General features: G+C 43.9%; 1 protein-coding gene across 2 annotated transcripts in view; it reads right to left on the bottom strand.

Moving 5' to 3' along the window:
- LOC127568588 (vitellogenin-like) overlaps positions 1–13,855 on the bottom strand; it is a 96,502-nt gene extending 82,647 nt beyond the window's left edge. The window contains exons 1-6 of one of the 2 annotated variants that reach the window (XM_052012516.1): positions 13,750–13,855; positions 12,871–12,891; positions 12,628–12,779; positions 7,420–7,671; positions 4,967–5,128; positions 3,300–3,448 (exon numbers count right to left, since the gene is read on the bottom strand). In XM_052012516.1, coding sequence (XP_051868476.1) covers positions 3,300–3,448; positions 4,967–5,128; positions 7,420–7,671; positions 12,628–12,779; positions 12,871–12,891; positions 13,750–13,789 — 776 coding nt within the window. In that variant the 5' untranslated portion in view covers positions 13,790–13,855. The remainder of the gene's footprint in view (positions 1–3,299; positions 3,449–4,966; positions 5,129–7,419; positions 7,672–12,627; positions 12,780–12,870; positions 12,892–13,749) is intronic. The other variant, XM_052012517.1, reaches the window with a different exon arrangement.
- Between the last annotated feature and the right edge of the window lie 394 nt (positions 13,856–14,249).

Raw genomic sequence — 14,249 nt, 5'->3', positions numbered from 1 at the left:
CCCTTCAGCCCATCATGTCTGTGCCAACCCTGATGCCAAATTAAAGTAGATCTGTCTGCCTGCACATGCTCCATATCCCTCCATTACCAGCACGCTCATGTGTCTGTCTAAAAGCCTCTTAAAAGCCACTGTTGTGTCTGCTTCCACCATCACCATCTCCGGCAGCCCATTCCAGGCATAAACAATGAACAATGAACATTGCATAAACAGTGTTGGACTCCGCACAGTACCTTAGCCGTGGTTGCCTGAAACGTCTTGCGACGACTTTACATCATAGAGTGGCTTGGCTTAGGAATACAACCATGTGTGTTTGTTAACTGTTAGTTTGTGTTGCACAATGCCATTCAGGTTTGTTCAGCTCCTCCTCTAGGTGAGGTTTCAGTGACATATATTGCTTGGCATGCAGCTTAATGCATCTGTGAACATTGTGTCTCTTAATGCCCATCTATGAATCCTCAAGCATGTCTTTACATTGCTCCAGCTGCCTCATTAAACAGGTTCATGATGCATTCACATTAAGTACATTTTTTGCTCCAGATTCCAACATATGCAATCTCTCGCCTCTCCAAATACATTTTTCTAATCTATTGCAATTTCTTCAGCCAAAGCTTTTCCCAGTAGAGATGATCTTTTTGTGTAGTCAGCCACAACGGTCAGTAACTTAGATTTTTGCTCATTAGAGAAGACTACAAATTCCATTTGATGTCATGTTTTCAGGGTTTTGCTGCAATATCTTCTCAACCTCAGTGTGGTTTTTGCCAATGGCACTTCATTATGACATGATTGAACAGTTGGCGGCTATATCAACATTTACGTTGATGTGTCTACTATTGATCTTTGCCTTAATTTTGAAATTGCTGCAATTTTTATTCTCACATCCAGTGACAAAGATGTTTAAAGTGTCTTCCTCAAACACTCATCGACTTTGATATTATGTAAGTCTCCCTTTCTGCTGGAGTTATTTTTCCTCTTGACTGCAGCATTATGACTTACAATCTTCGTTTTAACCTTAGATATTGAAACTTGTGTCGTTTGCTTTCTGCAACCAAAGAATCCGGGTGCTCTGAACTAACATACTTTTGCCAAATGATTCCTATTACATCAGCTTTTTCTCTGGCCTTCCCTGTTAAAATTGCTTACTTGGCTTGGGTTCAATGTCTGAGCTCTTGCCAATTGCCAACCTGTTTGCCCAAATTCTCTGTTAACTCTAATGCTAGTCAACATTCTTTTACATTTCCAGAAGTTATTTCCATTGATGTAGCTATCTTGCATGCCTGTTCAAATGTTAGAGCTTTTGTCTTTAATGGAATGGGTGTGCTTACTAGTTAGTCCACACACGAATGTAGTTGAAGGATTTTAGTCCAGGAATGCACCAAAGTTACAATGCAACAGTGGATTCTTTCTAATGGAGACACAAGAGACCGCAGATGCTGGGATCTGGAGCAACAAACAAACTGCTGGAGGAACTCAGTGGGTCAAGCAACATCTGTGGTGACAAAGGAATGCTTGATGTTTCAGGTCAGGTCCCTGCATCTGGGCAGGCGCTGTAGTGTAGCAGTTAGTGTAATTCTATTACGGTGCCAGCGACCCGGATTCAATTCCAGCCGCTGTCTGTAAGGAGTTTGTACGTTCTCCCTGTGTCTGCGTGGGTTTCCTCCAGGTGCTCCGGTTTCCTCTCACATTCCAAAGACGTACAGGTTAGGAAGTTGTGGGCATGCTATGTTGGCGCCGGAAGCGTGGCGACACTTGCGGGCTGCCCCCAGAACACTCTATGCAAAAGATGCATTTCACTGTGTGTTTCGATGTTAATGTAACTAATAAAGATATCTTATCTTATCTTTCTAATAATTGCTGATTATTCCCTGTTTTCTACTTTGGGGTCTAACTTAGCACAATTCTGTTGTTCTTAGTTGAGTGGTTTAGTGATTCTTTTAATACTTTATCAAATGAGACATTGTCTTGTGCAGTGGAGTGTCTGTCAAAGCTGTGTGTATGTCTAACTCCATTTGTTCTACTGAGGTTGGTTTCTTGAGTTTACATAGAACTGTATTCTACATGTTTTCCCCCTCACCCTGTACTTTTGTAACATTATTTGTCCTCAAGAAGATCTCCAGTCTTTCTTACACATGTACCGAAGGACTCCCATTCTTTGTCATAACTAGCAACCTTTCCAGTATTGAGCTGTCAACGTGAAATGTTAACTTTCCCTACAAATGCTGTCCTGACTTGGTGAGTATTTGCAGCCTCTTCTGTTTTTATTTCAGATTTCCAGCATCTGCAGGGTTTTGGTTTTGGTCCAGTCTAGTCAACCTCCTCTGCATCCTCTCTAAGGGCTTGACATTGCTTTGAAATGGAAGCAACAATCCCACCATCACCTAATCCATGATTTATAAAGGGTTAGCATAATTTCCCAGTTCATCTCAGCAAGATAATTTCTAGCTGAAAGTGTTAGAACTGGAGGTTGGTGCTCACACTTTGAAGAGAAGTGAAGGGCTTTTACTGCTGGACCTTTGCATAAGAAAACAAACGACTCATTTACCCTGAAGGATACACAACTCAATGGCACAGAAACAACACTGGTCAGGCCGATTCAAAACTAGGTTTAACTGTGAGGACAAAGAGACGAACTAAACCTTCTGGCTTCACACATATGATTTAGGAACACAAGCCCACTCACCATTCAATGAGATCATAACTGATCTGATTGTGACCTCAAATACACAATCCCGCTTATCCTTGGTAACCTTTTGTTCCCTTGCCTATCAAGAATATATCTACCTCTTTCTCAAAAATATTCTCTTCTTCCATTATCCTTCGAGGGAAAGACTTCTAAAGACTCTCTGAGAGAAAACATTTCACCTCATCTCTGTCTTCAGTGGATGACACCTTATTTTTATAGGTGGACCCTTATCTCTATGCTCTCCCACAAGATGAAAAATCATCTCCATACCCACCCTGCCAGGGCCCCTCAGGATCTTATATGTTTCAAACATCTCCTAACGCTTTTCTAACTCCAATGGATACAAACCTAAACTTTCTGCCATCTCCTTGTAACACAACCTACCCATTCCAGGTATGGGTCTGGTAACCATTTATATGACTGCTTCCAATGCATGGAATCGGCGGAGATGATTGGAAAAGGTTGTGCCTTGTTCGAAATGCGGCAGGATGGAGCCAATGTCATATGGAAGCAAAGAGCGAGAAAAGATCTGGCAAGAAATAAATAGCCTGCAAAGAAGGTGTCAACAGGATTCGGAACTTCACATCCTGATGCAGGAAATTCCTTTTTTTATGTTTACCTTGACTCAGTGCTAGCAGCACCATCGAGTTCATTAGACGGTGTGAACTGGTGGGATTCGTGGCTGACAACTTCAGAAATCTCTGCTCCCTCATCTGTACTTTTCAAGATGTAGGTGTACGTGGAAACACTTCGGAGATTCTTGCCTTTCTACATAAAAAGAGATGAGTGTTGCTTAACTTTAGCTTCACTTAGATCACTCTCTCTCTGCCTGTGCTACTGACTGTTTTATGGTGGTCTGACGTCATGAATCAAAATGGGATCCTAGATAATTTTCTGGTAGTTGAGGTTAATGAAAGTAAAAATTGGCAGAGTTCTACAGTCAGCTATGGTAAAGGGAGGATATTATTGCATGGTTTGACTTCTTAGAATGAGCAACTTCAACGCATTCTTTAGGGTATAGCTTTAAGGTTAGAGGGGGGAGAATTTAAAGGAGATTTACAAGGCAAAATGTTTACACAGAGAAGGGTTGATGCCTGGAACACACTTCCAGGGTAAGAAGGTCGATAGTTATGTTGAAGAGGCATTTAAACAGACACGTGAACTGGCAGGGAATGGAGGGATGTGGGTCGTGTGCAGGCAGATGGGATTAGTTTGGACTAGCATCACGGTTGGCACAGGCTTTGTGGGCCAAAGGGCCTGCTCCTGTGTTGTTAGCTTGGTTGAAGATTCTGCTTCAGGAATTGATTTGCATCCATAATGCATTTTACACAATCTCGGGACATCCAGTAATCTCCTAATGAAAATGCTTTTGAAATAAAGTCACTGTTGTAACTTTGCAAAAAAGAGAGTGGCCAATTTGTGCACAGGAAGCTCCCACAAACAAAACATTAAAATGGATGACCAAATCACCTAGTAATTGGTGGTGTTGGTTGAAGACTAATATTGATGACGAGACCAGGACAGCACTCTTCTCGGAGTAGTGACTTTTGCCTTCAGTGAACAGTGGAATTATTCCCTCTGTATTGTATGGGGGCAGGTGAGGAGTGGGGGAAGGAGAGGCATGGGATTGGGTGGTCAGTTTGCATTTTGTGCTCAAGCCTCTGGAGTAGGGATTGAATCACGATAGGCTGGGGTTGTTTTCCCCGGAGTGAAGGAGGCTGAGGGGTGACCTGAAAGGAGCATACAAGATTAAAAGGGTAGATAGTCAAATTCTTTTCCCCCAAGGTTGGGGTATCAAAGACAAGACGGCATAGGTTTATGGTGAAAAGGAGGAGATTTTAAGGGGATCTGAGGGGTAAGTTTTTTTACACAGAGAGTGGTTGATATCTGGAGCATGCTGCCAGAGGAGGAGGTGGAATCAGATATAATTACTATGTTTAGGAGGCATTTAGACCAGCAAGACATAGGGTTATAGAGTCATACAGCATGGAAACAGGCCCTTCAGCCCAACTGGTCCATACTGACCAAGATGCCCATCCAAGCTAGTCCCATTTGCCAGCGTTTGGCAATAGAGACATCGAGGAATACGTGAGCAAATGGGGTTGGTGTCGATGGGCAAAAAGGTCAGCAGAGACAAGGTGGGCCGAAGGGCCTGTTTCTGTGCTGTACAATTCTATGACTGATGAGCATCAGACTTAGGGGAAGAGGAAGCTGCTCACTGAGATGAGCTTGGACATTGGCAAGCGCTATGTGTTTCTTTTTGATTAAGTAGCCCCGTGCATTTACCATTTGGCAGGTTTTACACTGCTTGAAGTAAGCACTGCTCTTGGTCTCTGAGATCTTTTCCTGACAGTCATTCAGATCCTTGGACTTTGTGACGATGATGTGCCTGGCTTTCTTGTCTTCCTGGATCGTGTAGCTCGCATGACAGACGCCTTCCAACCCATTCTAGGCAGAACAACAGTTGGTCAGTGCACGCACAATTCAACAAGGAAAAGACATCAACTCTCAGCTGTTGTATGTTCCTTATAATCCCCAACACTTGAAAGTATAAGGGAATGAAGGTGGTGTGAAAACATGATCACCAACAAATAACTGTCCAACGTTTGCAGTTTGACCTGGAACTGTATTGCCCTCCCTTCATTGTCATTGGACCAAAATCCTGGAACATCTTTCCCAATAGCACAGTGGGAGTACCTTCACTACAAGGACTATAGCAGTTCAAGCCAGCTGCTCACTGCCCCCTTCTCAGTGGTGACCAGAACAAGTCAGAAGCTGGGTCTTCTATGGTCAGTGGATCATCTCATGACTGCCACAAACCTTATCAGCAGGGATAATGTAGTTGTAACAACACACAGCAAACTCAATACAATTTAGGTCAAATCAGTTGGCTTATCTGTTAACCAAATCACTATCTTGAACATTGACTCTCATCACCACTGCCAACTTGTACCTGTAGTGAGTACCAGCTATGCACTGATGTGATGAAATGATCTGTATGGATGACATGCAAAACCAAATTTTTGTCACGTGTACCTCGGTACACGTGACAATAATAAACCAATTTACCAGCTATATAATACACTGCAACAAATCACCAAGGTTTCATCTATCTCTAGCAGCTAGAAGCCATGAGGTACATGAGAATGCCAATGGAGTGCTATGTGGGAGGAAAGGGTTAGATAGATATTAGAGCAGGATAGGAGGGGAAGGGGAAGGGAGGAGGGGAGGGGGATGGGGAGGGGAGGGGGTCGGGGGGCTGGTAAAAAGAAAAAGAAATAAAAAGAAAAAAAAAGATATTAGAGCAAGATAAAATGTCAGCACAACATTGTGGGCCGAAGGGCCAGTACTGTGCTGTAATGTTCTATGTTCTATGTTCTGATGTGAACATTGATCACCTTTCCTTCATTAGCAGTGGACGGCTCAGTGGCACAACTTGTAGAGCCGCTGCCTCACGGCTCCAGAGACCCGGGTTCAATCCTGACCTCTGGTCCTGTCTGTGTGGACTTCTTCTTGTGACCATGTGGGGTTCCCCCGGGTACTCCGGTTTCCTCCCACATCTGCAGGTTGTTAGGTTTGATTGCTGTATGTTGCCCCTAGTGTGTAGAGTGACTGGTAGAATCTGGGGAGGGTTTGATGGGAATGTAGGGAGAATAAATAGGGCTAGGATAGGATCAGTGTAGCGTCATAGAGCACTACAGCACAGAAACAGGCCCTTTGGCCCATCTAGTCCATGCCGACCTGGTCTTCTGCCTAGTCCCATCTACCTGCACCCGGACCATATCCCTCCAAACCCCTCCCATCCATGTACCTATCCAAACATCTCTTAAATGTTACAATTGAACTCACATCTACCACTTCCACTGGCAGCTCGTTCCACACTCGCACCTCCCTCTGAGTGAAGAAGTTTCCCCTCAGATTCCCCTTAAATATTTCACCCTTTCACTCTAAACCCATGACCTCTAGTTCTAGTCTCACCCAACCTGAGGGGAAAAAGCCTGCATGCATTCACCCTATCTATACCCTTCATAATTTTGTATACCTCTATAAGATCTCCCTTCATTCTCTTGTGTTCAAAGTCCTAACCTATTCAACCTTTCCTTATAACTCAGGTCCTCAAGTCCCAGCAACATCCTTGTAAATTTGCTCTGCACTCTTTCAAGCTTATTGATATCTTTCCTGTAAGTAGGTGACCAGAACTGCACACTAAATTCAGCCTCACCAACGTCTTGCACAATTTCAACATAACTTCCCAACTCCAGTACTCAGTGCCCTGATTTATGAAGGCCAAAGTGCCAAAAGCTCTCTTTGCAACCCTCTCTACCTGTGACACCACTGTCAAGGAACTATGGACCTGTATTCCCAGGTACCGCACACCTCAGAGCCCTGCCATTCACTGTGCAAGTTCTACCCTGGTTTGTCCTCCCAAAGTGCATCACCTCACACGCGATTGCATTAAACTCCATCAGCCATTTTTCAGCCGATTTTCCTAGCTGGTCAAGAGTGTAAAGGTGGGTACTCGCCTATCAGCGAAGACTCGGTAGACTGATGGACCTTTTTCCGAGCTCTATCGCTCGATGATTCCATGAATATCCTGGAATTCCCTGCCAGTGGGAATCCCTTCACCATGTGGTATGCTGCTCACCATTACTCTTTTACAGAAAATTAGGTTTGGGCAATTAATGTCCCTCACCACCAAGGCTGTACCCTGTAAATGATTGCAATCGAAAACAAAATACCTCTTGCAAATCATAGATGTTTTGATTCCTCTTAATGCTGATCTGCAGGATGTTGAGAATGCCCCGGAGGATATTGAGGATGTTTTCGGGAATGTTTGAATGGGCGATGATATTTCCAACTCGCCCCCGGTTGTACTCAAATATTACAGGCTGGCTCAGTTGGGGACTCAGTTTCCGAGTCAACTTCGGAGATGGAATAAAATCCTCATCCGGCCAAATTCCAATGTACTCATAGATTTGAGGTGAGCTGACCTTGAGGATAGAAAAGAATAAGGTGCTTTAAAAATATATTACGTGCCTTCAGTGAGTACCAGCTACACCTCCCGCTGCCACGGGAAGGCAGCCAACATAATCAAGGTCCCCTCCCACCCCAGACATTCTCTCTTCTCCCCTCTCTTGTCAGGCAGAAGATATAAAAGCTTGAAAGCACGTACCACCAGGTTCAAGGACAGCTTCAATCCTGCTGTTATCAGACTCTTGAACGGACCTCTCGTGCTAAAAGATGAGCTCTTCATCTTCCAATCTACATCATCGTGGCCCTTGCACTTCATTTGTATACCTGCACTGCACTTTCTCTGTAACTGCAACAATATATTCTGCACCAGTCCTGATGAAGGGTCTCAGCTCGAAACGTCGACTGTCGATTTCCCTCCATAGATGCTGCCTGACCTGCTGAGTTCCTCCAGCACTTTGTGCGTTGCTCCAGATTCCAGCATCTGCAATCTTTTGTGTCTCTCTTTGTCATTATATTCTGCATTCTGTTTTCCTTTTTACTACCTTGATGTACTTAAGTATGGAATGATCTGCCTGGATGGCACACAAACAAAAGCTTTTCACTGTGTCTCGGTACATGTGACAATAATAAACCAATCACCAAGACTGATCTTTGAGTTATCATTTTTCTACCATTCATTGATTACATTTAAGGATATAGTCTAGACCATCGTGACTTGGAAATATATCACAGTTCCTTCATCGTTGATGGGTATAAATTGTGGAACTCACTGGCCAACAGTCTGGTGGGACTGTGGTTCAGGTTTGGAGGAGATATTGCGAGATTACATGATGGTATCCAAGATGTATGTACTCAACGGAAGCTGCTCAGTGAGAAGAAATCGAATTAGAGAGCAACACAGTACACAGCAGCTACGATAAGATGGACTCTTGACCTCACAATCTACTTCGTTATGGCTTTGCACCTTATTGTCTGTCTGCACTGCACTTTCTCTGTAACTGTTACACTTTATTCTGCATTCTGTTATTGTTTTCCCTTGTACTACCTCAATGAACGGTGTAATGGATTGATCCGTATGGACAGTATGCAAGACAAGTTCTTCATTGTACCTAGGTATATGTGACAATAATAAACCAATTTAAGATAAGATAAGATATCTTCATTAGTCACATGTACATCGAAACACACAGTGAAATGCATCTTTGTGTAGAGTGTTCTGGGGGCAGCCTGCAAGTGTTGCCATGCTTCTGGTGCCAATGTAGCATGCCCACAACTTCCTAACCTGTACACCTTTGGAATGTGGGAGGAAACTGGAGCACCCGGAGGAAACCCATGCAGACACACAGGGAGAATGTACAAACTCTTTACAGACGGTGGTGGGAATTGAACCCTGGTTGCTGGCGCTGTAATAGCGTTACGCTAACTGCAACACTACCATGCCTGCCCTTACACTATCTAGCTGGTAGAGCTACTACCTCACAGCTCCAGTGATGCATGTTCAGTCCTGACCTCTGGTACTGCTTGTGTGGAGCCTGCACATTCTCCCTGTGATCCAGTGGCTTTCCTCTGGGTGTTCTGGTTTCCTCTCTCATCCCAAAGGCATGTGGGTTGGTGGGATAATTGGCCGCTGTAAATTGCCCCCAGTGTATAGGTGAGTGGTAGAATCTGGGGGGAGTTGATGGGAATGTGGGGAGGATAAAATGCGATTAGAGCAGGATTAGTGTAAATGGGTGCTTGACTGTCAGCATAGACTCTGTGGGCTGAAGGGCCTGTTTGTCTGCCGTATGATTCTATGACTATAGAAGACATTTGAAGCAGATCAGACAATGGAGATCACAGTCTAGCATTGGAGTCTGAGGGGCAATATCGAGGACATCTTCAAGAGGCGGTGCCTCAAGAAGGCAGCATCCGTCACTAAGGACCGTCACCATCCAAGACATGCCCTCTTCTCGTCACTACCATCGGGGAGGAGGTGCAGGAGCCTGAAGACCCAAACTCAACGATTCAGAAACAGCTTCTTCCCCTTCGCCGTCAGATCTCTGAACAGTCCATGAACCCATAAACACTACTTCGTTATTCCTTTTTTTTTGCACTATTTATTTTTATTTGTAATTTATGGTAACTTTATGTCTTTGCACCGTACTGCTGCCACAAAACAACAAAGTTTATTATCAGTGATAATAAATCTGATTCTGATGGAAGTATATAAAATTACGAGAGGCATAGATTGGGTAGCTAGTACTTTTCTCAGCGTGGAAATGTCAATTACTAGAGGGCATAGGTTAAAGGTGAGAGGGGGAAAGTTCAAAGGAGATGTGCGGGGCAAGGTTTTTTTACACAGAGAGTGGTGGGTGCCTGGAATGGGCTGCCAGGGGTGGTGGTGATAGAATCAGATACAGTAGCAACGTTTAAGAGGCATTTAGACAGACACATGAACAGGTAGGGAATGGAGGGATATAGACCATATGCAGGCAGATGGGATTAGGTTAAATTGGCATCATGGTCAGCACAGACATTTTGGGCTGAAGGGCCTGTTCATGTGCTGTACTGTTCTATATTCTAAGCAAAGGATTCACAGCATTACCTAGGGAAGGTTCAGAGCTTTAATAAGTCAGGGACTAGCTCTATGGCAAAGGAAAGAACTGCCTAAAAGGGAGATGTTGTCATTGTGGACAGCACACAACATCTAACTAACGACTGGAGAACAACAGAATCTGACTAGAATCGTTGATCTGTAATAGCTCCTGATCCTCCCTCTCCCATTTTCTTGTTCCCATTCAGTTCTGGCACGGTTTCACCAACCTAAGTCTTAACCTGAATATTAAAAATCTACAGATGCTGGAAACCTGAAATAAGGACATATGATGCTAGAAACACTCAACAGGTGAGACAGCATCCGTGGATGGAGATTCCCCTTGGTAACGTGCAATTGTTAACACTGCTTCTCTTTCCACGCTGCTTGACCTTCTGAGTGTTTCCTACATTTTCTGTTTTCAATCCAAATCTTAATCGTGTGTTGGATTCTACTGTTTATATAGTTTTTTTTAACATGTCTAGTGGTTAATACACCACAAGTGGCTGCACAAGGAATGGCCACTTCCTAGCTTATTGGTTCGTCCATCAGGTGAATATGTGTGTTCTCATTGTTTGGTTTGGCCACAGGTATCTAATAGGTTTTCTGATTGGACTATTGTTAGCTAAGGAGTACCCTTTATCTCAAGTATGAAAGGTGTTGCTTTTTGTTAATCACTCTCTTGCTTATCTCTCTCTCTCTCTCGCCTCTCTCTTTCTCTCTCTCTCTCTCTCTCTCTCTCTCTCTCTCTCTCTATTTCTTGCTCCCTTCCCCACCCCCTCCCAGCCCGAGCTCATTTTTATTTCCTTTTGTCTCGGCTCATCTCCCAGTAGTAAAGCTAGTGCCATGTGCTCTGTGACTGTTTCTTTGTCTTAAACTTTTCCAATAAAACTTTGTGGAGCACCAAGTTGTTTTCAACTCATTCCTGGACTCCTGAAAGAACCTGTGGACTCGAAAATAACTGGATCCGACAGTGTTTTGTCTCTGAGTTTTCCATTGGTCAACAAGGGTCCATGAGGAGACACAATGTTGCTGGGATCTGGAGCACGAAACAAACTGCTAGAGAGACCCAACGGGTCCGGCAGCATCTGTGGAGGCAGTGGGATGGTCGACATTCCGGGTCAAGACTCTGCATTAGGACCTGATGTAGTGTCTCAACCAAAACATTAACCATCTTTCTGCCTCTACTACAGTGCTTCAGGTTTTCAGTGTTTTTTTTATTTAGCTGAAAAGTAAACAGAAAACTGAACATTAATTTCTGGCTCAGGGGCACAGCTCACGAAATCAGGCATCTGTGATCTGGTTTCCAACGAGATTTTGCAAGGCCACAAACAGAAAGCATACCTTCTGATGTAGTTTAGTTCAGTTTATTATCATGCACACCATGATGCAATGAAATTCCTTGATCGCATGAAGCTCACAGAGTAAACAGGGTACGTGATCATGATAAACACAACGATAAGTACAGCGATGAGTGCAAAACCGATAGTATAGTGGTGCAAACTGAGGAGTGCAAAAGAAAAAGCTAAAATAACCGTAGAGGAAGAGGTAGAGTTAAGGGTTTGAGAACGTGGCAGCACCATCGGGAAGGGGATGTGGAAGAGGTGACTGGTTCAGGAGTCTGACAGCAGTGGGGAAGAAGCTGCTCTTGATTCTGGTCATCTGAGCTTTCAAGCTCCTGTATCTTCTCCCAGAAGGTATCTGGATGCATCGCGGCTTGGTACGGCAACTGCTCTGCCCAGGACCACAAGAAACTGCAGAGAGTTGTGGACACAGCCCAGCGTATCACGGAAACCAGCCTCCCCTCCATGGACTCTGTCTTTACCTCTCGCTGCCTTGGTGAAGCAGCCAGCATAATCAAAGACCCCACCCACCTGGGTCATTCTCTCTTCTCTTCTCTCCCATCAGACAGAAGATACAGGAGCCTGAGGGCATGTACCACCAAGCTTAAGGACAGCTTCTATCCCACTGTGGTAAGACTATTGAACGGTTCCCTTATATGATGAGATGGACTCTGACCTCACGATCTACCTTGCACCTTATTGTCTACCTGCAATGCACTTTGTAGCTGTGACACTTTTCTCCGTATTCTGTTATTGTTTTCACCTGTACAACCTCAATGCACTCTGTACTAACTCAATGTAACTGCACTGTGTAATGAATTGACCTGTACCATCAATATGCAGGACAAGTTTTTCCACTGTAGCTCGGTACAAGTGACAATAATAAACCAATACCAATACCAAGAGAGAAAAGGCAATGGCCAGGGTGGCAGGCATCCTTGACAATACTGTTAGCCTTCCTGATGTAAAGCACCATGAAGATGGACTGGATGGAAGGACATCAGAATAACTTAACTTATGCTGGGTAGCTGCAGTCCCAGAAGGTAAAAGCTCCTTACCTTGAGAAGATGTTTTTTGTGGTCTATCGAAGTAATTTGCACTTTGCTGGTGATCTTAAGTCCTCCCTTAGCCAAGCCATTTTCTGGAAGGCCCGTCAACACGACCCCGCTATACTGGTAAAGATAAGTGTTCTTTATATTGAAAACAGGCTCTGCAAGTGAAAAGCAGTCAGTGATCTATTAACTACCAACAGGGCCTGTAAGTTAATAAAAATTGGCATTCTTAAGAGAAGAAATCCTTACCATACTGCAGTTTCTGGCTTCCTGTGGGGTCAAAAGAATAAGAAAAATCTTAAAATGAAGGGGAAGTTCACAAAACAATTTGCAAACTTACTGTTAGTTTTTACTTAATATTTCACTTGAGTCAAATCTGCGCAGACCATTAACCACCCATTTACACTATTCCTACATTAATCCGACTTATTTACGCTCTCTGCATTCTGTCAGTTCTTCCTGCTCACCTACACACCAGAGGCAACTTAGAGTTGGGAATTAACTGACCCCAATGCGCACGTCGTTGGGATGTGGGAGGAAACCGGAGCACCCGGCGGAAACCCACACGGTCACAGGTAGAACGTGCAAACTCCACCTTGACAGCACCTGAGGTCAGGATTGAACCTGGGTCGCTGGTGCTGTGAGGCAGCGGCCCTACTAGCTGTGCCACTGTGCTGTCGCTGTATATGATTAAACTTCAATCTATCAGTGTAGAAAGAGGCCATTTGGCCCAGCAGGTTTATGCTGTGCCCAATTGATCTCAATCCCCTATTTTCTCCTCACTATCCTACAAGACTTTTAGGAGAAGCATCTATCCAATTCCATTTTATAATTTACTGTGGAATTTGCTTCCATTCTTTTAGTAGTATACTTCGACTGCAAAAAAGTCATAAGAGTAAGATAAAAATCTCCTCATCTACTTTCTCTTTCTTGCCATTTATCCAGAATCCTTTGTCAACCAATCATTCACATTTTCCTGATCTCCTCCAACAAAACCCTTCAGAATATCCTGCACACTTATTAAATCTTCCCCGTCTCCCCACTTAACTGAGGTCCCTCATCCCTGATACCAGTAAATCTCCTCGGCACTCTCTCCAAGACCCGGAAGATGTACTAGAATAAACTTACCCACAAGACCAAAGGTGAGTGCTAAGATAATCCACCCCATTGTTATAAACAGCAAGGCACCTGATGGCTCTCTCTGTGTGCCCCTTTATAGCAAGTTCTCAGGTGCATGTGACCACATTCACCCTCCTCTGTAACCAATCCCTTTCCTCTATAATTGTACACCGATGAAAAGCAAGGTATTAAACTTTTTTCAAAGTGGCAGAAGTCAGCCTGTTATCAAGGTCTTTGATGCCTGTCATTGTAGTGATCGTGAAGGGAGATTGGCCTGTCTGTTTTAAAAGTTTATTTGCAGTCTCTCTCTGCCACACTTGGCAACATTGGCCTGTGTGGGTTAGGGTGACCTCGATTTTGCACAACTCACCACCTCAGAATACTCTTGTTATATCTTCTTTTAATATTCAAAATATTCCATCCTTTTTCCCACTGCATTTGCTGAGTGTCTTTTTTTTAAAGTGCTTTTGTGCTCTACTTACTGAAATATAATCAGCAAAAAATAAACA

Source organism: Pristis pectinata, chromosome 3 (genome assembly GCF_009764475.1).
Source record: "Pristis pectinata isolate sPriPec2 chromosome 3, sPriPec2.1.pri, whole genome shotgun sequence".
Taxonomy (NCBI): Eukaryota; Metazoa; Chordata; class Chondrichthyes; order Rhinopristiformes; family Pristidae; genus Pristis; species Pristis pectinata.
The sequence above is the reverse complement of the archived record's forward strand: the minus strand, read 5'-3'. Positions and strand labels throughout refer to the sequence as shown.